At 38.2% G+C, this 27,857-nt stretch overlaps 1 protein-coding gene across 8 annotated transcripts in view; it reads right to left on the bottom strand.

The window, feature by feature from the left end:
- Positions 1-27,857, bottom strand: part of HDAC8 (histone deacetylase 8) — a 226,833-nt gene that overhangs the window by 141,920 nt on the left and 57,056 nt on the right. For all 8 annotated transcript variants that reach the window (XM_040467749.1, XM_040467748.1, XM_040467753.1 and 5 more), the window contains 3 exons: positions 21,261-21,373; positions 16,695-16,772; positions 15,979-16,087 (listed from right to left, as the gene is read on the bottom strand). In XM_040467749.1, coding sequence (XP_040323683.1) covers positions 15,979-16,087; positions 16,695-16,772; positions 21,261-21,373 — 300 coding nt within the window. The remainder of the gene's footprint in view (positions 1-15,978; positions 16,088-16,694; positions 16,773-21,260; positions 21,374-27,857) is intronic.

The raw sequence follows: 27,857 nt of genomic DNA on the forward strand, positions 1-27,857 counted from the left end.
TGGCTATCGTTGAGAGTGCTGCTATAAACATTGGGGTACAAGTGCCCCTATGCATCAGTACTCCTGTATCCCTTGGGTAAATTCCTAGCAGTGCTATTGGTGGGTCATAGGATAGGTCTATTTTTAATTTTTTGAGGAACCTCCACACTGTTTTCCAGAGTGGCTGCACCAATTTGCATTCCCACCAACAGTGCAAGAGTAACCCATATTATTCTGTAGGCAAACTAAACTGTCCATGGTTCTCCTCAGTCACCTTGCACTTTCTAAGTATGCTTTTTGTCATAAACTTCTTTGTGCCTGCAAGTCAACTTTCTTTTTTTTTTTATTTTTATTAAAAAAAATTTTTTTTTCAACGTTTATTTATTTTTGGGACAGAGAGAGACAGAGCATGAACAGGGGAGGGGCAGAGAGAGAGGGAGACACAGAATCGGAAACAGGCTCCAGGCTCTGAGCCATCAGCCCAGAGCCCGACGCGGGGCTCGAACTCACGGACCGCGAGATCGTGACCTGGCTGAAGTCGGACGCTTAACCGACTGCGCCACCCAGGCGCCCCGCAAGTCAACTTTCTACACGTGTACATATCTACTCTTTATTTTATTTAAAATTTTTTAAGTTTATTTATTTTGAGAGAGAGACAGAGTGCCCATGAGTGGGGGAGGGACAGAGAGACAGAGAATCCTAAGCAGGCTCTACGCTGATATCACACGGCTTGAATTCAAGAACTGTGAGATCATGACCTGAACTGAAACCAAGAGTTGGTTGCTTAACTGACTGAGCTACCCAGGAGCCCCTCATATCTACTCTTTAAAGGATAGCTCAAGTTCCATCTCCTTCGTAGGTAAAAAAAAAATATGATAATAATAGCAGCTAACATTTATTGAGCTATGTTTATTTAAAACATAGCACTCTTCTATGCACTTTATTTTTTTTTTTAATTTTTTTTTTAAGTTTATTTATTTTTGAGACAGAGACAGAGCATGAATGGGGGAGGGTCAGAGAGAGAGGGAGACACAGAATCGGAAGCAGGCTCCAGGCTCTGAGCCATCAGCCCAGAGCCTGACGTGGGGCTCGAACTCACGGACCGCGAGATCGTGACCTGAGCTGAAGTCGGACGCCTAACTGACTGAGCCACCCAGGCGCCCCACTTCTTCTATGCACTTTATATATATTAGCTCATTTGACTCTCTTAACAATTTATAAGATAGGTATTATTATTAATTCTATTTTACAGATGGGGAAACAGCAGCACAGAGGGGTTAAGAAATATGTATAAGATACACAGCTATTAAGTGGCAGAGCTGGGTTTTAAACCCAGGCATCCTGGCACCAGAGTCCATGCTCTAAACTACTACAATATACCTGCTTCTATGATTTCCTGAACTCATCAGGTGCTTGTGCCAGCCACTTCACACATATTATTTTGTGTAACAGCAGTAGTGGCCACAGCATTATTTTTTTTAAGTGTTAATCTTGCTGAGCAAGCTCTGATTATATTATTCCCTCATTCTAAAATCTTCAGCAGCTCCCCAAATGCTTATGGAATATGGTACAAATTTTCATAGCTAAGAATTCCAGCTCTTGCATGATGTGATGCCCACCTACTTTTCCAATTTTCTTTGCAACTTGTCCCTCTCATGCACTTTACAGTCAGTATAGCCAAACTAAACAGCTGTCCTTTGTACATAGCTCAGTCTCTCCTGACTTTGATATTTCTGTATCCTCTGTGTAGAACATCCTTCCCTATATTCTCTGTCTATGTAAATTTGACCCAGATTTCATAAACACATACATATTCACACTTTGTAAAGATATACTAATTACCTACCCTTTAGAACCCAAATCAAATGTTACCTCCTGAATTAAGTCTTTTTCTCAAGTATTTTCTCCTTTTGAGTACCAACAGCATCTTATTTTTTATGGTTCTTATAACTTTCCACATTTTTATTTTATTTAAATATGTGTGACTATGAATACATATGTATATTCCTTTATGTATCTATAATGTTAAAATTTCCACTAACTTCCTTGCAGGTAGAATCAATACCTTATACATAGTAGGCATTCAATAAATAATCATTCAATGAATAAATGAATAAAATATCAGTCTAGATTGTTTTTGGGAAAGTTTCCCTAACCACTGTAACAGTAGTGTTTGCTACACTGCAAATAATTAATTTTAGGTTTTGGAAAAGTATAAAATCTCTTCCCCAGAAAGGAGGTGGGGGTGGGGGAATGGAGGAGGTAGTGGTTTGGGGGGATGGACAGGCATCTCATTACACTACATTAGTAACTTCCCTATAAACACACACGATATTCATTTGAAATTCAGTTTTCTTGATGAGAAACCTAATCTTTCAGTATTCAGCAGTCTGGTTTTCAGACAAGGCTATGCAAATGAGGAAGAGATGCCGTGGCAGTTGTTTCTACAGGCATTGATTTGGGGAAAGGCCGTGGGTGCCTAAGGAGGATAAAAGCCAGAGGTGATGACATTAAAGATGCTTTTATTTATTTATTTATTTTTATTTTTATTTTTCAACGTTTTTATTTATTTTTGGGACAGAGAGAGACAGAGCATGAACGGGGGAGGGGCAGAGAGAGAGGGAGACACAGAATCGGAAACAGGCTCCAGGCTCCGAGCCACCAGCCCAGAGCCCGACGCGGGGCTCGAACTCACGGACTGCGAGATCGTGACCTGGCTGAAGTCGGACGCTTAACCGACTGCGCCACCCAGGCGCCCCTAAAGATGCTTTTAGATAAAAGGAAAAGCCCAAGAACTAAATTGTAGAATTATCCCCCACCTGTTTTTATTCCATCAGGGTAGACCACAGCTTCTATGGTGTGCCCTTGAGGTCATTCAGTTGTGCCACTTTATCTCTAAATACTAGGGGCAAAACCCGGTTTTGTTTGCTTTATTTGTTTTTAAATGCTTAAAGTTCTAAAAGATTCAACTCAGGGAAATGGGATGCCAGAGATGGTGTCACAGTTACCTGGAATCAATGCTGATAGTAGGATCTGGTACCCCAAATTTGTCATTCTAGCCAGAACTCTGATGGTGCAGGCTCATCTCCTGACTTTCTAACTTGTAAACCAGCTTAGACTAGCCTTATTGTCTTTATGTTTTCCAACAAGCACCCTCAGCACCCTCTAGAGATTTCCTCAACAGAGATTAAAAACCGAGGAATTCAAAGTTGAAAAACCAAAAAGGGTAGAATGCAGAGGGAGAGGAGGGAGAAATATTTGTTATTAATGATGTTAGCTCCCAAAATCAGCCTGAGAAAAGTTATTGCCAGCAGCAAAATCTTTTCTAGAATATAAATTTTAAACCTATTGCATTGGACGGGATTCAGAGGGGTATTGTGTTAAGGACCCAAAGTGTCACTAATCAAGTCCCAAATGGGAGCTCTTCAACTTTTCACAGGTATGTTTTCTTTAAATTCCCTCAATCCTGTCTCAACTCAGGTACTGCTGACTCATTCTGCAAACACTCAACCTTCCAGGGGATGTAGCATATGGTAAATGCCTCAGTGATTCCTGAATATTTTTTACAAATGGTTCAGTGATGCAGAGAATTGGGTGAGGGGCTCCCTGTAGTGAGAGTTTGTTTGGGGCCATGGGTGCCTCTTGGCCATATTCAGAAGACATCTAATTTCCTATGTTTCTCTGTCTGGTTTTAGCATCAGACAAACTATACTGGTTTCATTAACATCTTTAGTACAAAAAAACAAAACAAAAAACCCAAAGCCACAAAATAAAACAAACTTCAACCCCCTAACCAACCACCACTCCCAACAATCAATCATCATACCCCCTTTGGCTGTTTTAATTTTCAAGATGTAGTTTCTTTTTTTTTTTTTTTAATGGTATCATACAGAGTATTTAAAAAAAAGTTTAAAATTTACATCCAAGTTAATAAGCATATAGTGCAACAGTGATTTCAGGAGTAGATTACTTAATGCCCCTTACCCATTTAGCCCATCCCCCCCCCACAACCCCTCTAGTAACCCTCTGTTTGTTCTCCATATTTAAGAGTCTCTTATGTTTTGTTACCCTCCCTGTTTTTGTATTATTTTTGCTTCCCTTCCCTTGTGTTCATCTGCTCTGTGTCTTAAAGTCCTCATATGAGTGAAGTCATATGATATTTGTCAAAATGCAGTTTCTTAACATTTTACATGGGCATCTTTTCTCTCATGGCTGAGTCCATTATATAGAAACATGAATTCTAATTGGCATTTCTTTCTAACATACCTTGTTGTAATTCTACTCATTAGTTATACATGTCATCTTGGCAACCAAAGGGGCCGTGCACTATTTTTAGTTTATTATTACTTATCTCTTTACCTCTTTGGAATAAATCCTTCTTATTCACACAGGGGAAAGTGAGTCATTCAGAAGTAAAGGACCTTACCAGTAGTCTGGAGTGAATCATCAGAGTTAGAATTAGAATTGTAATTCTATCTAATTCTAATTCGAATTCAGTACTCTTTTCACTCAATCCCAGTGCTCTTCAGCTCTTATTCTGAAAGGCCAGAGGCCCCAGAAAGCAGAGTGTGTATTATCTGGGCAGGGGGTAGTGTGTGGAAGAGGCAGGCTGGTTTGGAGAGCTAAGCTAGAACAAACAGACCAACCAAAAAACCAAACAAAACCAAAATGGAAGAAGACTTAGAGAATATAAATCCTAAGGCTAGATGTACTAATAAATCTTAATTTGTTCTGGGGTAGGACATTTCACTGCTCTGCAACCACCAGGACCACTCACATAGTGCACATATTGTATTCTGCTCTGTGTCACATTATTTGGGCATATGTCTCATCCATCCTCTATGCAGCCTCCACAGCACAGGGTTCAGGGAGAACACTGCACCTGTGGTCAAAGTGCTTGTATAGCAACTTGGACAAATCACTTCACTTCTCTGAACCTCCGTTTCCTTCTCTGTAAAACAAGAATATTCTCTCCCTCCCAGGATTATTGTGAGGATTACATGATAGAACATTTGCAAAAGTCTTCTCCCAGCACCAGACACATTATAAGCACTCCCTAATGTTGAATGAATAAATGAATGGCCTTAAGTCAGGCCCTCTGAGTGCTATGCTAATTCTTTCAGCCTACTATGATACTGTTGAGTTCAGCACAGCACACCATAGCAGTGACTTCCCAAATAGTACTCTAATGTTCCCTAAAGGCAGAGAGCAATTTCATAGTGTCACTGCCCGGTTATACCTGTTCTGGGAATACAGTAATTCCTTTTCCAGTGCTGCCAATCTATTACCTTTCACCAAAAATAAATTCACTTTAAGAAGGGGCAGAAACACAAGTGCCTTTCTGTTAGATAGAAGTTGGGAGAATATATTATTAAAATTGAAACCGACTTCTCTGATTTCTTGGGCAAAAAATCAGATTGGAAGCCAAACAGCTATTTGGCCTTTGCAGACCCTGGATAGTGATGCCGTTGGGGGAAAGGAAAGAGCTGGAATCATTCCAAACTGTAGTTGCAACATTTGTGTGTATATTTACTGCTTGTGCTCATGCTCTCTGTGCTTAGTTTTTACTCTCTAAGTCTTGCAGACTTTACAATTTACCTAGAGCATAGTTTAATATGTATGGGTAGAAATAGAGGCCTGTATCTCTGTTTCTCATTTCCTAATCATATTTTCTACACTCCCTATATACCTGATACTTCTTTTTCAATTCAACTGCTCTGATTTTCAATCTTTGGTAGAAAATCATGATTTGTTAACAATAAACATGCCCCTAGCCCTTCCCTCACTCTTCTCAACTGAGGAGGGCCTCTGTAAGATTCAAAGACGAAATCCTGCCATATAGTTAGCACCTGGTGCAGCTCATCAAAATAAAATATCCTTTCCCAGATGATTGGAAATTTCTGCAATGCCGTCACACAATGAGGTGTGTGAGAAACAGTTTGGGGATTGATTTTCATCATTAACTTGATATTGCATGGTTTTTGTGGGACTTAAAAAGAAATGCATTTTTATTACTTTAAAGTACTGCACATAGAATAACTCCAACTTATCATATTTTAACAGTTATTTTTCTGGGGCAGGATGTATTTTAAACATGCCTATGTTAGAGTGTCTGGTAGATCATTTAGGATCAGTGTCCTGTTGCTTGATGAAATCCAGATCACTTCAATGAAATCCAGATGGGGAAACTGGGTCTCTAGCAATGGCTGCCAGATCTTCTCCATATGAAATCTCTCTAGTCTGTATGCAAATTCAAAACTCCATATCCTGGAAATCCCAAACCAATCAAGTGGTGCTCTGCTTCTTAGTTACTGGACTAAACACAGAGAAGCGATTCATTCTTCCCTGAGGAAATAAGCATGTCTTACATACATCTATCTTGGCATAAAAAGGGATAGCTAAGCAAATTAATGGTGTAAACAGGATTGCACTGGGGAATGTTTGTCCTACTTAAGAGAATAAACTTTTTGTGCACTTTGTGCACATCCACTTACATACAAATAATTGATATGCTAATTGCCAATGATTCTTAAAGCTCCTTCCCTGAGGTGCTGTATGATGCTGTTAGTCTAGTTTGAATTACTAGCATGTCCAGTGCTTGAAAGTAATAAAAATGTGTTTAAAAATATTCCATGATTCAGACAGATTTTCCTCTAATTAGGCTGAGTTAGTGGGGCTTTCCTATATTTAAATAGGATAGATATTTTTCTTTCATTCCTAATATATTTTATATGACCCCCCCCCCCCACTGCTACATCCATCACCTTTCTCTTCAGGATTCTTCTGCTTCGAGTCGGTACACATAAACCCCTTTCCCTCCAGCTCACTCCTCAGCTGCACTTGCATAGTCTCTAGGCAAACACATTGCCTTTAGTGCCTGGCACATACACATACCCTTTCACTTGTTAACTTGATAGCAGGTTATTCAATATGGCATTTTCTGAGGAGTCTTTTCTTTGGTTTTTCTTTAAGCACCAATGGGTATGTCTCTTTCCTGATGTTGCAGTGGGTAACAGTGCACAGAGAGCAAAGCTCAGCCAAACATAGCATCGGGCTTTTTTGTCAGGTGGGGGACACCAGATTTAACCTAATCTCTGTGCAGTTCATGTCAACAGAACACAACGAGGCAGGTCATCAGTGCTGGCACCTGCTGTGTGAATGGCAGTGTCAGGCACAGTCATGCAAAGCTAGAACATGTGAAAGCAAAGCCTAAAGGGTAGTTTTTGTAGGCCAGACTGAAGGGACAGAGCAGTGATAAAAGAATATTTTGGGGGGGATTAGGATGGGGGTAGGGACTACATGGTGGACAGCAGATGAAAGGAGTAATATGATTCTGATGTCAGAACATTCTATCAAGCACAGATACTGTCAATTTTAGAATTCTTTTCAGAGCAGCCCTGGATTTCCATTTACAAGCAGGGTCTTCCTGTTTCTGAATAGTTTCAGAGCATGTTCTAGCATCAGAACCTATTAAACTGCTCTGGAAGAATCAGGTCACTTTCTCCAGGGGGTAGGGATCATTCAGCACTAAGAGAGAAGAAAAGGTACACACCAGAGTGACAGAACAAACCCATAGAATTCCAGGAGATTGTCCTTGACTTAAATGAAAAAAATATCACCTGTGAAGACTGTTTACTAGAGTAGGGGGCTGTCACAGTGTCAGGGCTACTTGGTGCAGGAGTTTAGGAACTAATTGGTCATGAAAGACACTGGCCAAGAGGGAAAGTAGAAGAATAGAAGAACTGTCCCTCTAACCACCTGGATTTAAAGCTCAAATGATCAGTCAGGGTAAAAATAGTTCTCCACTGCAACCCTAACTAAGTACTGGGGATAGGCAGGGTGAGCTCACTGACAGAGGGTATAGGACAATGTAGATAATTGAACTCAGTATCCTCCCTCCAAATTATCCTATATTCTTAGGCACATAAAATCTTTTGAATTTAACATTTTAAAAGACACATCAAACTAGGAATAATAAAAGAATGGCCCACTTTGGCCTCATTTTCACCTGTGGTTAACATTAACAGTGAATTTAATTTAGTGTCTGAGTCATCCATCTTCCAGAAACAATAGGCAATTTTACATCTGCCATACACTTAGAGGCAGGATAGAAGTTTATCAAAAAGAACAAAAGCATTTAATACAAATATCTTATAGAGGGCTGACTTCAAAGCATAAAGCTTAGAAAACGAATTAGCAGCATCTGTTGCCTTTTTCACTGGGCCAAAGTGAGCCCGTGATGATCAGGGTGGTAGCTGTGATCCAACTGAAGAGAAGTAGAATAATTTTGTAAAGAATTTTTACCAGCTCTCAGATTATGATAAAAATGTAAGGCTATCTAAATATTCATTCTTAAATGTAAATTTCTAGAGAATTCTTCCATTCTCATCAAATGAAAGAGAATTTAAAAATATTTATATTGCTTATGAGGTGCCCGGGTGGCTCAGTAAGTTAAGTGTCCAACTTTTGATTTCAGCTTAGATCATGAGCTCACAGTTTGTGAGATCAAGTCCTGTGTTGGGCTCTGCGCTGACAGTGTGGAGCCTGCTTTGAATTCTCTCTCCTTCTCTCTCTGCCCCTCCTCCCTCTCTCTCAGAAATAAATAAATAAACTTAACAAAAAGTTTAAAATATTTGTATTGCTTAAAATATTTATGTGTGAACATGTACTTGTATTGCTTTTGCCATATCACCAAGCCCAAAGCAGTAGGCTATAATTGTTGGGTTTTCTTTCACTCTTTCATTGAGGATCAATCTACCTCATTGTAAAATTGAATGATAAGGAGTTTGGAGTCCCAAGTGGAAGATAAATTCTAGATGATGTATCATTACGATGAAAGGAAGACTTATCATCATTAAAGTATCTCTTCTTTAAATATTAACATTAAAAGTCAATAGTGAATGGAGACATTTCACTTAAATGTCCTTTAGTAATGTCCCTTGGTTCTCATTTTATTCCATTGGTATTGGATGAATGGCTTATAGCATGGAAGAAGAATCTCTACCTTATACGTAGATATGGCCTTCTACCAAGACCAAGAGATGATATAAATTATGCCTACAGTTGCAAAAATGCATAATGTTAAAAATCTTTAGCAATACCAATCTAAAAAACCACATAGGAAATGGATGTAATTTCACGACAAGACCTCTTTAAAATGACAGGTGGCACTACTCACTTTCTAAAGCAGAAACTCAGGATTTTCTCCATTGAAAACAAAGGAAAAAGCAGATTTACAGCATCTCCATGTTTTCAAACTTTAATTAGGAATTTAAAACCTAAGAAGTAGGGGCACATGGGTGGCTCAGTTGCCTGAGTGTCGGACACGATCTCACAGTTTGTGGGTTTGAGCCCCTCATTGGGCTCACTGCTATGAGCTTAGAGCCCACTTTGGTTCCTCTGTTTCCCCCCCCCCCCACCTGCTTCTTCCTCTTTCCCTCTCTCTCTCTCTCTCTCTCTCAAAAATGAATAAACATTAAAAAAATAAAACCTATGAAGTGAAATCTGGCATTATTTATTCTTGTTTTCTATCCATAAAATTACAAATTAAATCCTCAGGATTAGGAGATTCTATTTTTCACCCAAAACCTAAGTTGCACTTTCACAAACATAAACACAATGAATTATGTATACTACAAATCATGCGGCTCATTTGCATAAACTTAAGTGGTTTCTTTTTTTAAGGGGTTTTCTGTAATCCTCTAAGATAAAAGTTTCCAAGAAGTCTTTGGGATGGTAATTTTTCCTTGTGGAAGAAATTCATACTTCTAGATGACACTTTGGGGACATGGTAGCGAATGGTTAACAGGCAGATACACATGGATTCAAACTCTGCCTTAACCACTTACTAGCTGTGTGACCTTAAGCAAATCAATTTTTCTAAGCTCTAGTTTTCTAATTTTTAAGATGGGACTAATAGTACCTACCTTTGTAGGCATTGTAGATTATACATTGCTATAAGGATCAAATTAAAAGGATCAAATAAATGTTTAGTGCAATTCCTGGCACAGGCAACTGCTCCTGGTATGTGAGCCTAATCTGTCTTGTTTACCACCATCAGTACCTAGGTACAGTGCCAGCATAAAGCAGACACTCAATAAATATTTGCAGAATGAATGAATAAAACAGTGTTATTACACTTAAAGATACACAAATCTCCTACGTTGCATGATAGCTCCCCCACTTTACTTTTGTTAATGTTTAAAAAATCTTTTAAGATGACTTGAGGTGCTCAGTTCTTTTGTAGGGAGGTCAGAGTGACTTCAGAGAGGTGAATTTTGGCTCACACAATAAATATATACTACTGAGACATAATATATTTTTTCTCTTCCTTGTTGGATAGCAGTGGAACTCAGTATAGATGGACAAAGGAATTCCCTAAAGGAATAAAAACTTAGGCTTAAATGAGCCATTCCTTTAATGAGCTTGCTGTTGCCCTAGAGAACAAGTTCTTTCTGTGTAGTCTATGCTGGTTAGCCCATGCACAGTAGAATTAACATTTAAAATTAGGAGTTGAAGAGCTATAAAAAAACTATTTACAAGACAGTAGTATAATATTTCTCTCATAAAATAAAGAAGGCAAAAACATTAAGATTTTTTTCACTCCTGGGACATTAGAATTTTTGTAAAGAAAAGGTCAGGGGTGCCTGGGTGGCTGAGTCAGCTAAGCATCTGACATCGGCTCAGGTTATGATCTCACTGTTTGTGAGTTCGAGCCCCGCATCAGGCTCTGTGCTGACAGTTCAGAGCCTGGAGCCTGCTTTGGATTCTGTGTCTCCCTCTCTCTGCCCCTCCCCTGCTCATGCTCTCTCTTTCTGTCTCTCAAAAATACATAAGTGTTTAAAAAAATTTAAATTTTTCTTTAGGTCTGTGGTCTTTGAGGAGGAAAAAGGATTTCTTTCAATGTTGAGCTATAGAATATAAGCCATAAGACTCAAGGTAAACAGACCAAGGACCAAATACAGGTAGATTCTTACTTTAATAAACTACTATTAGGAATCCTAGTTCAGCAGAATAAGATTGTTTCTTTGGTTGGGTTGATAGCTCTTATTAGCAAAGTTTTGCATATGTGGATGTAAAGACTGCTATAGAATGAAAAGTCCTGTTTAATAGAGCCTTTCATTAGTCCTATTCATTGTCACGTCTGTTTAACAATGTGTTTTTCTTTTGGTGAAATATTTATGCAGTGTCTGTATTTAATTATCTTACCAAGTTAATAGTTGCATATTCTTAGTAAAATATGAGTTTTTTTTCAAAATGTTGAACTGTCAAGTTCAATATATTTTGTATCCATACACATTATAAGCACCATGTATATAGCTCTCCTATGAGGTATATACTAATTGGACATTTAGTAAAGGATGTTTTCTGGTTGTTAGGGCTATAAAATGATAGGTAGGATAACTAAGAAGTTTGAGCACAACACTGAATTTCTTCTTCAAACTACATACATGTTATAACAGTTCACAGTGGGCAAGTAGTTTGGTCATTTTGTAAGATTTAAAGTTTCAGAGCAGTACCCTACTATTTTGCAAAACCTCTCTTGAACCAACAGCAAGGAAGTACATGCCATTGTTGTTCTATTCCATAGTCTTCAACTATAAATGCTCCCAAAGTCATCAACACAGTGTTTTAGGTAATAGCTTAAAATTAAGACTATCTCACATTGCATTCAGATACAATTAGAGAGCAAGAACAGATTAACATAGATGGAGCACTGTTTCCTCTTTCAGATGACATAGCTTGGAAACCAGCAATCTCTCCTTTTGGCAAAACAGCCTTCCTCTCCCATCAAACTTTGTGTGTATGTGTGCATGTGGCTGACTTGGGTGGGGTGGGCTTTCATATAAATCAAGAATATAATATAAGTCTGTCATTTCTCTACTTGCTCAATAGCTTCTATTTGAAGGAAGAGGTGTAGTTACAGGAACAATGTTGATATTCCTTTATGCTAGTTAAAACAGGGTTCTATTTATAATACCAACTCCAGTGGCTCCCATGAAAATTATGGGAAGGTTCTGGGAATCAGTGACCCTTGTCCTTCCAAATTAGTATTGAATGACCTACATATCTCTGACTGAAATTATCTTTTACATAAGATAGAACTCAAAGTCTTTTGGTGTTGAAAATGTCCACGTAAATTTTCAAGAAAGAAACCCTAAGCTCCTCCTTTTTTTAAAGTTTATTTTTGAGAGAGAGAGACACAGAGACAGAGCATGAGCAGGGGAGGGGCAGAGAGAGAGGGAGACACAGAATTTGAAGCATGCTGCAGGCTCTGAGCTGTCAGCACAGAGCCTGATGCGGGATACAAACCCACGAGATGTGAAATCATGACTTCAGCTGAAGTCAGACACTTAATGGACTGACCCACCCAGGCGCCCCCCTCCTTTTTTTTTTTTTTTAAATTAACAGGGTGTGCTCAACCTTAAGATGAAACCATTAAGTTCCTGTCTGAATAGCTGGCAAAGTCAGAAAGGCTATAGCAGAGGAAAAAGCCATATAGGAAGAAAGGAGAGAAGAGGGAGGAGAGGACAGGAGAGGACAGGGAAGGGAAGGGAAGGAAAGGAAAAAGGCTCATGAATTCCATAGGGAGAGGCAGTTCAGGAGCAAACTAGAAATTGAGTGGCAAATGAAAATTAGAGTATCTTTCAAGTGAACCAGCAATAAGAGATCCTTTATTTGTCACAGGTAAGGAGTGAGTCAGAAAATCAGTGGGCTCATGGAACATAAAGGATTAAAAGGAGATAGCAGATATACTGAGTGACTTTTTTACATGAGTAAACCACTCTATAGCTTGTGAGGTAAGCAGATGGGTCAGAGGTCATAATGGAAAATGGGCAAGACTGTTTACAAGCAACAAACTACAAGTAGTCAAAAACATAATGACTGGAACTAAGTGATACAGTTACCAGGGCTGACCCTCTGCAAAACTATTTAGTTGGCAAAGACTGTTTTATTTCTTGTGCCTCTTTCCCTCTACTGCTCCACTTACCAAATTTCTGCTCCTCTGAATGCTCAGGGTGCTCGTGCTCATGCTCTAACCCTTTCACAATCTGCTATCAGGAAAAGCTCTGTGAAAGCATACATCTATGGCAGAAAGTTAGGAGGAGAGGTCATGGCAAAATTCCATTTTAAGCCCTATTTCTAATTGTAGAATAAAAGTGTGTTTCCTGTTAAAGGAATTTTAGTCAATAGATGGGAAATGGGAGAGATGTTTGGGTCAGGAAGCCTTCCTGGCACCTTGGAATCAGAGGTGCCCTCACATAATGCCCTGACCAGACTTGACTTCTGAAAGAAATCAAAGGGGAAAATTACTGTACCTCTAATGAAAACTGAACCTGTTATTCTGGATGAACACTGTGTAGATTGGTGGTGTGGCTCCATGAGGCTTAAGGGGACCTGGGAACTAAAAATTGATGAGTGTCTGGTACTTTAGTAAGCAAGTTGGGGGAATCTTTAATCAATGCTGGCATCCTGTACACTAGAGTGGGGTTTCTGTAAAGGGAAATCGTATGTGATCTTCCATGTTCCATGGATCTTTTCTTTGGGGCTAAATTCACATTTTTTGTTTTTTTAATTAAAAAATTTTAATGTTTATTTTTGAGAGAGAGAGAGAAAAAAAGAATGAGTGGGGGAGGGGCAGAGAGAGAGGGAGACACAGAATCTGAAGCAGGCTCTGGGCTCTGAGCTGTCAGCACAGAGCCTGACGTGGGGCTCAAACTCATGAACCACGAAATCATGACCCTAGCTGAAGTTGGACACTTAACCAACTGAGCCTCTCAGGCTCCCCTAAGTTCACTTTTTAAATGCTTCTAATTAAGTTTGATATCAAGGCTATTTTTAAACATGGATTACTATGGAGTTAAACATTTTTTTGTCATGTAGTAGGAACTGGTTTAGAGGGACAGAGAAAAAATATAAAGGAGAGACAGACATTTTTTTCACTGAAGAAGGGTGAGCAGTAGACTTACTTGGGAGTGGGTACTGGGATAATACTCAGCTTTTCTAGGCAGTTAAATGCCAAGTTGATGGAGGAGAAAGGTGTATCTCAGGAGGTTTTATGGGCTTCAGTGGGGGCATGTGTAAGGTAATCTGTTTAGGGAAGGCCAGATATTACAAAGTATCCTTGCAGGATGATGGGTGCTGACTTTTCAATTAAGGCCCAGGAAAGAGCTAGAGGAAACCCTGTGGACAGAAAACTGAAGAGAAAAACCTAGTTTCCTGCTGTGGCAAAAAAGGGACAACAAAATGTTGAGCACCCTCAAGAAGGGGATTAAAAGAAAAACAAAATAATTTTCCTTTTACACAGAACCACAGGATATCTTCACTGGTAAAGTTACATAAGCAGCTCTGATCTGCGCATCTCAAGGACAGAACAGGGCCTGAGGGGAACAAAGAAAGGCAATTAAAACCATCAACATAAGGCTCCAAAAATAAAGGCCTTTTCAGTCTGACAATACAGAGGTAGCCAGGGGACATGATCAAAATCATGAAGAGGCTAGAGCTGCTGCACGATGACTTGGCTTGCCAAATCTCTTGAGCTAAGAGGCACCTTTGAAGCATTAATTAATTAATTAATTAATTATCTTTTTCTTTTAATTTTATTTTTTAAATTTACATCCAAATTAGTTAGCATATAGTGCAACAATGATTTCAGGAGTAGATTCCTTAATGCCCCTTGCCCATTTAGCTCATCCCCCCTCCCACAACCCCTCCAGTAACCCTCTGTTTGTTCTCCACATTTAAGAGTCTCTTCTGTTTTGTCCCCCCTCCCTGTTTTTATATTATTTTTGCTTCCCTTCCCTTATGTTCATCTATTCTGTGTCTTAAAGTCCTCATATGAGTGAAGTCATACGATGTTTGTCTTTTTCTGACTAATTTCGCTTAGCATAATACCTTCTGGTTCCATCCATGTAGTTGCAAATGGCAAGATTTCATTCTTTTTGATTGCAGAGTAACGCTCCATTGTATATATATACCACATCTTCTTTATCCACTCATCTATCGATGGACATTGGATTCTTTCCATACTTTGGCTATTGTTGATAGTGCTGCTATAAACATTGGGATGCATGTGTCCCTTTGAAACAGCATACCTGTATCCCTTGGATAAATACCTAGTAGTGTAATTGCTGGGTCATAGGGTAGTTCTATTTTTATAAAGTTTTTATTTTTTAATACTTCTACTTTGTTTATACAACTCTCAGTGATGATGGCCAGTGCAGACTCCTTTGGGAAGTCCCTGTGTCCACCAGAAGTTGGGAGAAATCTGAGCTGAGTGGGGCTAGGAATCAGAAGCACCTTGATCCCCATTACTTACCTAAGTAATGCTGACTTGCTGACTTTTAGTCAGACTCACTTTCTCTACTGCCAATGTCAGCAGTGAATTTGTACCTGACCAATCTCAACTTAAATGAATATGGGTTTACCTCCTGCCCCATTCTGTAGGGCTTTTCAGCCCTAATGGTCTACATATCCGCACCAAACTGTCCTCCTACAAGTGGCTATAATTTAATCCTTAAACATAGTTTCAAAAGAACAGATTTCTGACCCCAATTTTAACACAAAGGATAGAACTCAAGAACTCATAATAAAGAATTTTCTAATATTCACACCAGTGGATTGAAGCAGATCTCCATAATGGGAAACTGAAATGAACCTTCTCAGGCTAATGAAATCACATACGTACAGGTTTTAGCTAAGAAAGTAGCAGGTGAGGGATAACCCAGGACAGCTTAAAAGCTCTGCTCTTGGGAAGACCTTAATCATATGGGGCAGCAGGTAAGATCAAACCAAGAGTGTGGCTCTGTTCCAAAAACTCAGGTCTCCTACACAAGGGATCAAATAAGTATGCAGTATAGAAAAGTGACACAGGTGTACAGTGGCTCTTTTTCTCTCTCTCAAATTGTTCCTTGAAAATAAGAATTCTGTAAGATTGGGAGCCATTTCATCCTACAGAAATGCAATCCACTTGTTACTGGGCCAGTGTTACTGCCATACCTTTCACAGATGTGGTAATACTTCTCATCCTGTATGCCATCCTGAATGGGCACATTTACACTGTAGTACCGTCCCTTTCCTAAGCCAACATCAGACACGTCACCTGTTCCTGTGAAAGAGAGGAGCGCCATGAACAGTTTTAAGAATACCAGCATTAGACAACTTGAAGGATTCTGATAGGAATGCAAAAGAATAAAAGGCCAAGTAGAAGAACAGTCTTAGATTAATTATGGTTTCTAAGAGTGTGAAATTAAGAAAAACAATATAGAGAAGTAACTGCTGTAAACAATGTTGGGGAAAGAGGAAAACCTTAAGACAATGGGAAAAAACTTAGTTTCCGTTTTGCTAGATCAAGTTAGACAAAAAGATTAACTCCTTTGCTTGACTTTTCATATGCCTTTGATTGATATAATATTAATATATCATTGCACTTATTAGGATGTTAGGAGTTACACAGTTACACTGTCCTATGTGATAAGACAGTAAGTGTAAGTGAGCTGTCTGTTGACAGTCCATCAAAGTCATCTGGAAAAAGAAGCAGTATTATATTCCTCCTATCATTGTTGCCTGAAATGACCTGTGTTAAAATTTTGGATAAAGTAGCACCAATGAAGTATTAATAGCATGTAACTATCCAGATATTAAATATAAGAGATGTATAGAAGAACTGCAGTATTTATTCCTCAGATGTAATACTGAGCACACAGATTACTTGCCTGGAAAAAATCCTGGGGAGAATTTGTGTAGGGACACTGTCATGACTTTAGAGGTGAAACTGAAGGCATCTTCTACACCTAGCAGAGGAAAAAAAACAGCAGAAGAATCACTTCATATATGCAACTCCCGTTTTCAACAACTGAAATGCTAGGAAGTAGCTGTGGGAAGTAAGAGAGAGGATAGCAATAATAAAACTAACAAGCTGAGGAATAAAAGGAACAAACCCCTCCAGTCTTTGATCTCTTGTTGGTACAGGATGAGGTAGAACTTTGGCCCCCAGTGAAGTTTTGGGGTTCTTTTTTACATTCATGGAAAGTTATAACTGGACTTCTCCTTTCCAAGCAACAGGATGTCCAGGCTCCCTTAGACAACCTCTTCTAAAGGGTGGGGAAGGCTCAAGCTCAGAATTGAAGCATTATGAACAGAGCTCAATAGAGGACTGGCACCATCTTGGAAGTTTTATGTTTTGTTTTAGTGGTTCCAGTTAAATTCTTGGGATTTTTTTTTTCAAAGAAGTAAAATGTGGCAACCCTTTGAAAAATATGACCAATACAAACATTAGGCATTATGTAGTGAAAACCTAATTATAAAGTGCTTCTCTATGATACAGATTTGGTTATAAATGCAGTTCACCCAAAGTCTAAGCAGCTTATAGTACACCTTTCTTGCTAAAACATGGAAGGCTAAGAGAGTCCCGCCCTTTTCCCTTAATAGTGTCTTTTTTTTTTTATTTTTTTTTTCAACATTTATTTATCTTTGGGACAGAGAGAGACAGAGCATGAACGGGGGAGGGGCAGGGAGAGAGGGAGACACAGAATCGGAAACAGGCTCCAGGCTCTGAGCCATCAGCCCAGAGCCTGACGCGGGGCTCGAACTCACGGACTGCAAGATCGTGACCTGGCTGAAGTCGACGCTCAACCGACTGCGCCACCCAGGCGCCCCTAATAGTGTCTTTATAACAAAGTTTTAAAGCTTGAAGAAAGATGGTGGTGGGAAGAACCTTTCTAGAAAGTAGTCTCCTTTCCATTTTAACAGAGACAGAAAATTAGTATAGATGCCTGGGAGATAGAAGATACAACTCTTATTATAAGCCACTGCTTATTCAGATAAATGTACTGCCCACCTCCACACCTTTCCTCCCAGAATCACATAGTGTCATACTATATTCAGATAGTCCGTCTGTAAAATGGAGGGACTATTAGCAAATTCATGTACTATCCTTTTTTATATGTCAAATAAAGAAACTGTCGCTGCATTTGCTTAATGTTTTCAGTCTTCATTAGAGGCCAAAAGAGACCTTAGAAAAATATTAACTATATTTGTATATCACAGGCATGTTTGAATTTCCCAAGCCTTATGTTTTGCCCTAGGGAGGCAGTTAAAATCAGTTAAAGGCAGAAACCCATGGGGGAGGGGAAGGAAAAAAAAAGAGGTTAGAGTGGAAGAGAACCAAAGCATAAGAGACTCTTAAAAACTGAGAACAAACTTAGGGTTGATGGGGGGTGGGAGGGAGGGGAGGGTGGGTGATGGGTATTGAGGAGGGCACCTTTTGGGATGAGCACTGGGTGTTGTATGGAAACCAATTTGACAATTAACTTCATATATTGAAAAAAAAATTAAAAAAAATCAGTTAAAGGCTCCAGGCACAAGGCATTAAGTAAACAAAAGAAAACAAAACAAAATATATTAAAATAGCATTTTAACTTAGCGACTGAGGTATTAAACAAGGACAATTCATAACAATCCTGATTATTTATTGATCCAGAAAGGTGGTAACCAATTTACACTTCTATCAGTGATATATGTGGGTTCCCATTTTCTCACACCCTGACTAGCACTGGGTGTTATTATTCTTTTTAACCTTAGGCAGAAAAAATGATCTTGTTTAATTTGCCTTTCTCTGAGTGTTGAGCACTTTTTATGTTTAGTAGCTATTTGTATCTCCTCTGATGGGAAATGCCATTAGGTATTGTTAGCAAATCATACTTTAAAAAAAGGACAGAGACAGATAGGTGGAGGGTATGGGGCTTGGTGTGAAAGAGAACAGTGGTTAGGAAAACAAAAGAAGGTGAAGGAAGGTGAGGACAGGCTAAGAGTGCTTGTGAAGCCACCACAGGATGCTAGTTATGGAATCATGGGAGATTTAAAATGAACCAAATGTGTAAGAGTTTGGAGGCGGGGCAGAGGTCACTGGAAGGGAGGTGCTGAAGAGGGGAAATAAACTGAAATGAAACACACCATAAAAGTTGGCTAAAGCAGGAAACTCTAAATGGTGTAGAAATAACATTGCAAATGGAAAGAACGGTTTCAGGTGACAGTCATTTCATTCTTACATGGTTCAATAGAGTTGATTCTATTCTTGAGCTCTGATACTAATAGTTTGAATTTCATAATCATTCATTCATTCAACAAATATTTTACTGAACCACTGCTATATGCAGAGTTCTGTTTGTTCAAGCCATTGTGCAGGACAGAAAGAAGTAAACAACTTGATCTCTGCTCTGGAGGAACTGAAAGTTCCTATGGGAGGAGAAGACACAGACACATTAAAGATTTAACTAACAATACAAGACAATATATAATTAAATATCAAATCAGCGATATAAACAATATAGGACTTGAGGAGGGAAGAGAACACTGGGGTTGGAGTAGTCAGGGCAAATCTGCTAGTGTTAGAATTTGAGCTCCTGGGTAGAACTTGGAAGAAAAAGCAAAACTAAATTAGGAAAAAGTAATGCAAAGTCAGAGAGGTGGGAATACTGAGACATGTCTGGGGATCACTGAGTACAGTAGCCTAGACAGGAAGTAGTGAGAGAGGAGACTGGAGAGAGGAGGTAAGGTCTCTTTCAGGCAGACCTCAAAAGACAGGGTAAAGAATATAGACTTTAACTTGAAGAGCACTGTTTTTTTTTTAAAGTGTGGTCTGTGGAACAGCCAGAGTGTTGCTAAAATGTAGATCTGGCATTGCATACCAGACTTACTGGATTTGAATATCTGGTGGATGGGGCCTAGAATTCTGCATTTTAAAACAGGCTTCCCAGAGGTCATCTTGCTACATATGCAGGTTTGAGAACCAATGCTATGGGCCAAGAGTTAGCAAACCAAGAGGCAAATATTTTAGGCTTTGCAGAGCCTACATGGTCTCTACTGCACTTTGTTTTCTTTACAACCTTGTAAGAATGTAAAAAAAAAGTCTTCACTTGCTGGCCATACAAAAACAAGCCATGGGCCAAATGTTACTCTTGTTATAGGCAATAAGGAGTCTTTGAAGGTTTTTGAACAAGGCTGTGTTTTGCATTGGCTAAGTATTCAGATATTTGGTGGACATGGTTCTCAAAGTAGTATGTTGGCTGCTTTAACTCTTTGCCTTTCTCTGTTACCTTCAATTTTCTGTCACTATTCCTTGGTAGCATCCATCTAGGTGAACTCTTTGGGGAGCTTTTCCTCACAAGTTCTTCCTTCTTTTTCTGTTTTGGCAGGAGACCTGATTCTAGCCTCTGTCATATGCTATTATTTTCCTCACTTATACCTTGATTATGTTAGTTTGTCTCCAAAAATCCCTGGAAACAGGGAAGCAGCAGTCACTGATGTGGGGGAGACTAGGGAATATCCTTAATTAATTTTACCAGCTAAGTGATCCTAGATCAATGGAAGCATCTGGCACACACAGGATGTATTAAAGAAGCAGACTGTGGGTAACTGTCTGAAGCTCTACATTGTAGATGGAAAGTACATAGGAGGTTTTGGGTAACATCCTTTTGGTGAAGTCTTCTGAAAGGGCATTAATGGGGTAAGGTGAATCAAGATTCTGCTGCTGTTAAAAGTTAGAGGAGATGCCCTGAGTTTGTGTAGCACTAAATATTTTAATAATACAAAGAAAGTGGTGCAGATTCTGATTACTACATGAGTTGGTATCCCTATCAGTGAAAAATTCTGAATGTTATTCCATCATACACTGATTCAATCTTTTTTTTTTTCAACGTTTATTTATTTTTGGGACAGAGAGAGACAGAGCATGAACGGGGGAGGGGCAGAGAGAGAGGGAGACACAGAATTGGAAACAGGCTCCAGGCTCTGAGCCATCAGCCCAGAGCCTGACGCGGGGCTCGAACTCCCGGACCGCGAGATCGTGACCTGGCTGAAGTCGGACGCTTAACCGACTGCACCACCCAGGCGCCCGTACACTGATTCAATCTTAAGGGAAGCATCAAGATTGTCTAACTGAAGATTTCACTTAGAACCTATGGAAGTGGCCTGAGGGAGGTGACTGAGCACTGAGTATACACTAGACAGGATTTCCACTTCTTAATGTTCTATACTGGAGAAATTTGCTAGTGGAGGAGAGGTGAGGGGAAATTATAAAAACCTGGTATTTTAAAGCATCTTGCTTAGCAAAGAAGAATTACATCAGTTAGAAGAATCTATTCTACCTACTTCAGGATTCTCAATTAGAAAAATTTCAAAAGTAACAGGCATTTATCCTTTTACCAGTCACCTAGAAGCAGCTTCACTGATAAAAACGTTCTGTCCTAGCAGCAAAGCACCTTTGAATGTGAAGGGCTTACCATCTCCATGGTGCAGATCCAAATCCACATAGAGAATACGGTCAAATTTCCGTCGCAATCGTAATATTCCCAGGACAGCATCATTGAGATAACAAAAACCAGATGCTTCATCTCTGTAAGAAAACAAGTTGCTACAGCCAACAGCCAAAAGCAATCCAAGGGAGTCTTTACAGCCAAGGATCTAACCCTTGAGATCTATTCCCTTACAATTCCCCTTTCTTTTAAGAAAAACAAAAATCTACCTACAAAGAATATATAGTAAATTGGCCCAGAGTGATCAGGGGATGAAGTGTTTTGGTAAGCTAAATATTCAGGTGGATTGGTAACATTTTTCATTTAGAATCCCAGATTTTCAAAGAATTATAATATTATAACTATATTGGTCAAAACAGAACTTTTCTCTAATGATTCAGGAATGATTTAAAAATCTTGTAGTACCCTGGGCTCATCATGATCAACACTGAATGTCCCTTATAGGACTTGAAGAAAGCTAGAATCTAGAAGGGGCCTTAAAGACCATCTTGCTCAGCCAGATGTAGAAGATGACGGAGACTGGAGTCTGTACTGATCCTATGACATAAACTAGAATTGCTTTCTTTCTTTATTCCTTCCTTCCTTCCTTCCTTCCTTCCTTCCTTCCTTCCTCCCTTTCTCTTTCTCCCTTCCTTCATTCCTTCCTTCCTTTCTGTAAGTTTTTGCACTTGTTGCTTTAAAAGCTGAATATAGAATGTACAAACATTCTACATGTGGTTGCCTTTCTGAGGCAGCCTCCTCTAAAGTTATTTTGTTTCCTTCACTAAAATTGTCTTCATTGACTTCACTGGTGTCTTTTCACATTTTTGTTGGTGATACTGTGTCACTTTAACCTCTTGTCAACATTAACCTACTCTTTTATTAAGAGTAACCTACTCTTATTAGCCTACTTCTTTTTATTATGTTGCCATTAAGTCTTGCTGAGTAGATGTAAAAAAAAGCATTCTTTTATCATCAAAAGTGTATTATAACTTATTTTTAAGGCCTCATCCTAAATGCTTCAATGTCCTTAGCTTCCACAGACACTTTAAATATCCAGCCCGTTTTTTCCCAAGTTCTCCCTGATATTTTAATTGAAATGGAATTCTAAGCATGAGCATCATTTAAAAGAGCATTTTTGGTACTATGAGATTATAAGATCTTTCTAGTACCTACACATTGCATAAAATTCTTCATGAAACCTCGTCCATAATAACATTTCATATTCTGAACAATACCCTGGTTTATAGGCTGAGTCAATGAGACAGGTACATTGGCGAGCAGGAAGTTGGTAAAAAATATCACTAAGCATTGAATTTTCTCATGCAGGTGAATTCAGTGATCACCCAGCAAAAAAAAAAAAAAAAAAAAAAAAAAAAAAAAAAAAAAAAAAGAAAGAAAGCAAGCAAAGCAAAGCAAAGCAAAGCTTGGCCTTAGATATGCAACCAGGAAGAAACCAATAAGAGAAAAAGATTTGCCCACCCATGAATTCTTTGTAAATAAGAGGTAAATATGTGACTTTGAAAGTTTTTGGATGCTATTTTCCAATTATGAAAAGCTTACATTTTATAAGTCTACTGTTTAGCATATCAAAAAAGGGAAACATCAATAACTTTTGGATAGGTGAGATGGAACATTAAGTGTTAGGTAGAAAGAGTAGCATACAGCATAGGGAATATAGATAATATCGTAATAACTTCATAAGGTGACAGACTGTAACTAGACTTATTCTGGGGATCATTTCATAATGTATAAAAATGTCAAATCACTATCATATACACTTGAAACCAACAGGACATCGTATGTCAATTATACTTCAATAAAAAGTGAATAAGAGGAGGGAGATGGGGAGGAGGAGAAATACAAATCAATATAGGACATATTTTTTTCCCCTCAGAGCCTATAATTAAGTTAGGGAGACAAGTCATAAGTACAGAAAAACAAAACCAAAAAACAAAGAAAGCAATCAGAAATAACGTGGCATATAAAGAAGAATACTTGCCTCTAAAAGACTCCTGGCCCCCTTTCTTTCCTTTGAGATGTTCTTTGTTAATGAACATCCTCCCTATCATGATAGTTTGAATAATAATAATGATGACGATGTTGTCTGTAATTCAGAAAGGTCTTTGCATGTAATATTTTCCTAATATTTTCTTAAAGGAGCTCTATTCTCATTAGATTATAGAAATAACTGCTTACATAAGTAGAATCTTCCTAAAATTTTCAGAAAATAAGGACATTAAACTTCAAGACTTTTAATGTGCCAAAATTATTCCTATAGAAACAAACTCAGTTTGTTGAATTTAAGAATTCAAGTTGGCATAATTTAGGTAAGTCTTTGGCAGATAAGACTGATTTAATAAATTTGGTTTACTAAAATCAGCTATGACTTTTCTAATTTATACATGTTAAGTATAATATACATGTAGATTTTTATTCTACTTAAATATATTCTTCCTAAATTTATACAGGTTCATTAATTAATTGAGCTAACATTACCTCTACTAAATGTTTGAGACTATGACAAACAAATTTGTTTAGATTAATTGAGTCATTACTGTGATGAACTTTATTTTAACAGTAGTTATGTTTTGTAGTATGTCAGCTTGAAGATAATTTATAAGATCTTTAGGTAACTGAAAACTTTGGGTGGTATTAAACTGAGTTAATTAATGGATATTCATTAGATCCCTAGACCATTTCTAACTAAGAGAATGCATTAATTGCTAGGCATAATTTCAGGTTTATATGCTTTTGCTTCTTATTTTTACATCCTACAGAGAAACTGCATGTATTTGGTTCGGTTAATGAACATGTTCTTTTTGGCCAATTACAGAAGTTGTACTATAAAGGATGTGTATGCATATAGAAATTGGTAGAAGATTCATAGAAAGGGAATTTTATTTGTTGAGATCAAAGTTGGCTAAGGTTTGATGGGCTTATTAGATTTCCAAAAATAACTTCAATATTAAATATTATACTGATGCAAAACTAGAATTTGCTTTTCATTTTAACATGCTAATTTTTTTGATTATTTGTCTTCTCTCAAATAACAGGTTGTAAAGGTTTTGCTTCACTAAGTAATGTTCCTCAATAAAAAAAGATTTTGTGTCTTAATAGAATAACCTTATATGGTTTATGTTGACTTTATGATGTCCTTGGTTATTTAAGGAAACAAAGACTTTTTTCTTAGGAAAAAGATGAGGTTCCTTATAGTCATATTGCATCCTATGTTTATGTTAAAAATCTTTTATAATCATTGTGGTTAAATAGGGAACCAAGTAGTATTTTTCAGTAATCCATCAACTTATCTTAATCAAATCTTGGAAGGCCCTGGAAAAATCACAAAGGGTTTGTTCTTTCACTTTATAAAAAGAGATGTTCTAGAAATAATTAGGTTTATTTGATACATTATTATTGATGAGATGCATGGGAAGAGTTGCCACATCAGAAGAGATGTTCAGCCTTCCCTAGGTGAAACTGGTATAGGCAAAATATTATTAATATAAGTATTTCAGAAATTGTATGTTGTATAGGAAATTCCTAAAGATCCTTCTGTGTCGTCACTGGCCATGATATGTTTCTATTTATCAGAGTCCTTGCGCTGCTTTGCCAGATATTAGTTGACTACAGTATACAGTTTTCAATAATTTAAACATTTTTTAAACATTAACTTCATCTCAACTTTGCTTCTTTATTTTGAATCTAGCATCTACTAGGCCATTAGTTTCAATTGGGGAATTCTTAGCACTTACCTACAGAATTTTATTAATATATAGATACTCCAGTTTACTGAATCTCTTTACTTGATATTCTTGATATGCTTTGGGTATATTCTAACTATATGCTCAGTATATTCATGGTATATTATTATTTAAAGTTAACCTGACGTGTTCCTGAGAGCACTTGCAATCAGGTACAAGCCAGAGTGCTTCATCTTCAACAAAGAAAGACTATCTCAGAGCCCCATGGAAAAGGATTTTTGCCAAGTATTGTTGAGTACAGGCTTTTTATGGTATAGTGTAAACAACGTTGAGACCATACCAGTGAACTGAATCAGGACTTCAAGAACTCTAGTTGAGAAGTCAATGGGTTAGTGAGACTGTTAATGCAAGGTCGAGAGGAACAAGAACTAATTATATAGGCCTGAATGAGACTGATGAGGGCTGATTGTGGATTTTGTTTAGAATATTGCGGATGTTTTAAAGCAGACAGACCCATGAATACAGAGAACAAACTGATGGTTGCTGGAAGGGAGGGGGCGGGGGGTGGGCAAAATGGGTGAAGAAGAGTAGGAGGTACAGGTTTCCAGTTGTGGAATGAATAAGTCATGGGAATAAAGGGCACAGCATAGGGAATGCAGTCAATGATATTGCAATAGTGTTGCATGGTGACAGATGGTAGCTACACCTGTGAACATAGCATAACCTATAGAGTTGTGGAATCACTAAGTTGGACACCTAAAACTAATGTAAAATTATATGTCAACTATGTTTCAATTTAAAAAAAGAATATTGTTGATGTTTCAGTGTTCTATTTTCTTTTTAAAAAAATTTTTAATGTTTACTTATTTTTGACAGAGAGACAGAGCGCGAGCAGGGGAGGGGCACAGAGAGAGGAAGACACAGAACCCAAAGCAGGCTCCACACTCTGAGCTGTCAGCACAGAGCCCAACGCAGGGTTCAAACTCTCAAAATGTGAGATTATGACCTGAGCAGAAGTTGGACACTTAACTGACTGAGCCACCTAGGCGCCCCTTAATGTTCTATTTTCTGGATGTATAGGCAACTCATTTCTCTTTACTCTTATGCTATCTATAACTCATAATCATTTAGTAAGCCATGCTTTTGCAAACAGAAATGACACACTTACAAATGATATCTTAATTCCTCCTGCCTGAGCCCTCCAGGATTCAGAAACTCTTATTGAGCACTCTTACTTCCATAGCAATGTAATTATCTGCCTAAGTTCAATAATAACTATTTGTCCCACCTGTTATCAGGACATGATTGGAAAACATTGGTTATATATCCAAGGCCTTGCCTGGAATGTCATATTTGTGAATGATGCTCACTGAATCAGATATGATCAGACACTTTTAAGGAACTAAGGTTGACTTCATTGAGCAATGCATCAAAGCCCTCTTGGAAAAACTAGCTTGGTACCTGGTACCTGGCTTACAGAGTTCCCAGCCTTCCAAGTGAATAAGGAAGGTTACTTCCTGGCAGGCCCTGGAAACTTAGGATATTCTGGGGACCCCAAGAAGAGAGAAGAGAGACCCCAAGAATTGTCCCGAATTTATAATTACTGCAGGTAAAATCTTCTTAGCTTGGCTTCCTAGCTGTAATAGGCTTTTAAAACACCAAAGTGAGATTTATTTTTTTAAAATGTTTATTCATTTTGAGAGAGAGAGACAGAGAGTGTGTGTGTTGGTGGGGAGGAGCAGAGAGAGAGGGAGACACAGAATCTGAAGCAAGCCCCAGTCTCTGAGCTGTCAGCACAGAGCCCGACACAGGTCTTGAACTCACAGACCATGAGATTATGACCTGAGCCGAAGTCGGATGCTTAACCAACTGAGCCACCCAGGCCCCCTCAAAGTGAGATTTCCTATGAAAACTTCCAGCAAAACAAGCTTAAGAAGGTCTATATGGTAAGTTACCATTCTTGCTACATCTATATAAATAATCAGGCTAAATCTAATGAGGCCAATTTTTATTTTTAAATAATTTTGATTAAGGTTAAATCTATACAATATTAAATAACCATTTTATTTATTACTTTTAAATTATTTATTAAGTAATCTCTGAAGTAATCTCAATGTGGGGCTTGAACTCATGACCCCGAGATCAAGAGTCACATGCTCTCCAGACTAAGCCAGCCAGGCACCTCTCAAATAACCATTTTAAATTATATAGTTCAGTGGCATTTAGTACATTCATAGTATTGTGCAACTTCCACCCCAATTTAGTTCCAAAACAGTTTCACACCTCAAAAGAAAACTCTGAACTAATTAAGCAGTCATTCCCTACTCTTCCCTCCCCCTAGATCCTGATAATTACCAATCTACATTCTGTCCCTAAGGATTTACCTATTCTTGATATTTCATGTAAGTGACATCATACCATATGTGATTTTTTGTGTCTGGCTTCTTTCTCTTAGCATAATGTTTTGGGGTTCCTCTATGTTGTAGCATATATCAGTGCTTCATTCCTTTTTATGGCTGAGTAATATTTCATTGTATGTATATACCACATTTTGTTTATACATTCATCCATTGATGGACATTTGGGTTGTTTCTACCTTTTAGCTATTGTGAATAGTGCTGCTATGAATACTTGTGTACAAGTATTTGTTTTGAGTATCTGTTTTTTTTTTAACATATACTTAGAACTGAAATGCTAGAACATATGATAATTCTACATTTAACTTTCAAGGACAGCCAAGCTGTTTTCTACATTCCCACCAGCAATGTGCAAGGGTTCCAATTTCTCTACATCCTCATCAACACTTGTTATTTTCTTCCTTCCTTCCTTCCTTTCTTTCTTTCTTTCTTTCTTTCTTTCTTTCTTTCTTTCTTTCTTTCTT

The sequence above is a fragment of the Herpailurus yagouaroundi genome, unplaced genomic scaffold (genome assembly GCF_014898765.1).
Source record: "Herpailurus yagouaroundi ecotype Mexico unplaced genomic scaffold, PumYag 67569, whole genome shotgun sequence".
NCBI classification, from domain to species: Eukaryota; Metazoa; Chordata; class Mammalia; order Carnivora; family Felidae; genus Herpailurus; species Herpailurus yagouaroundi.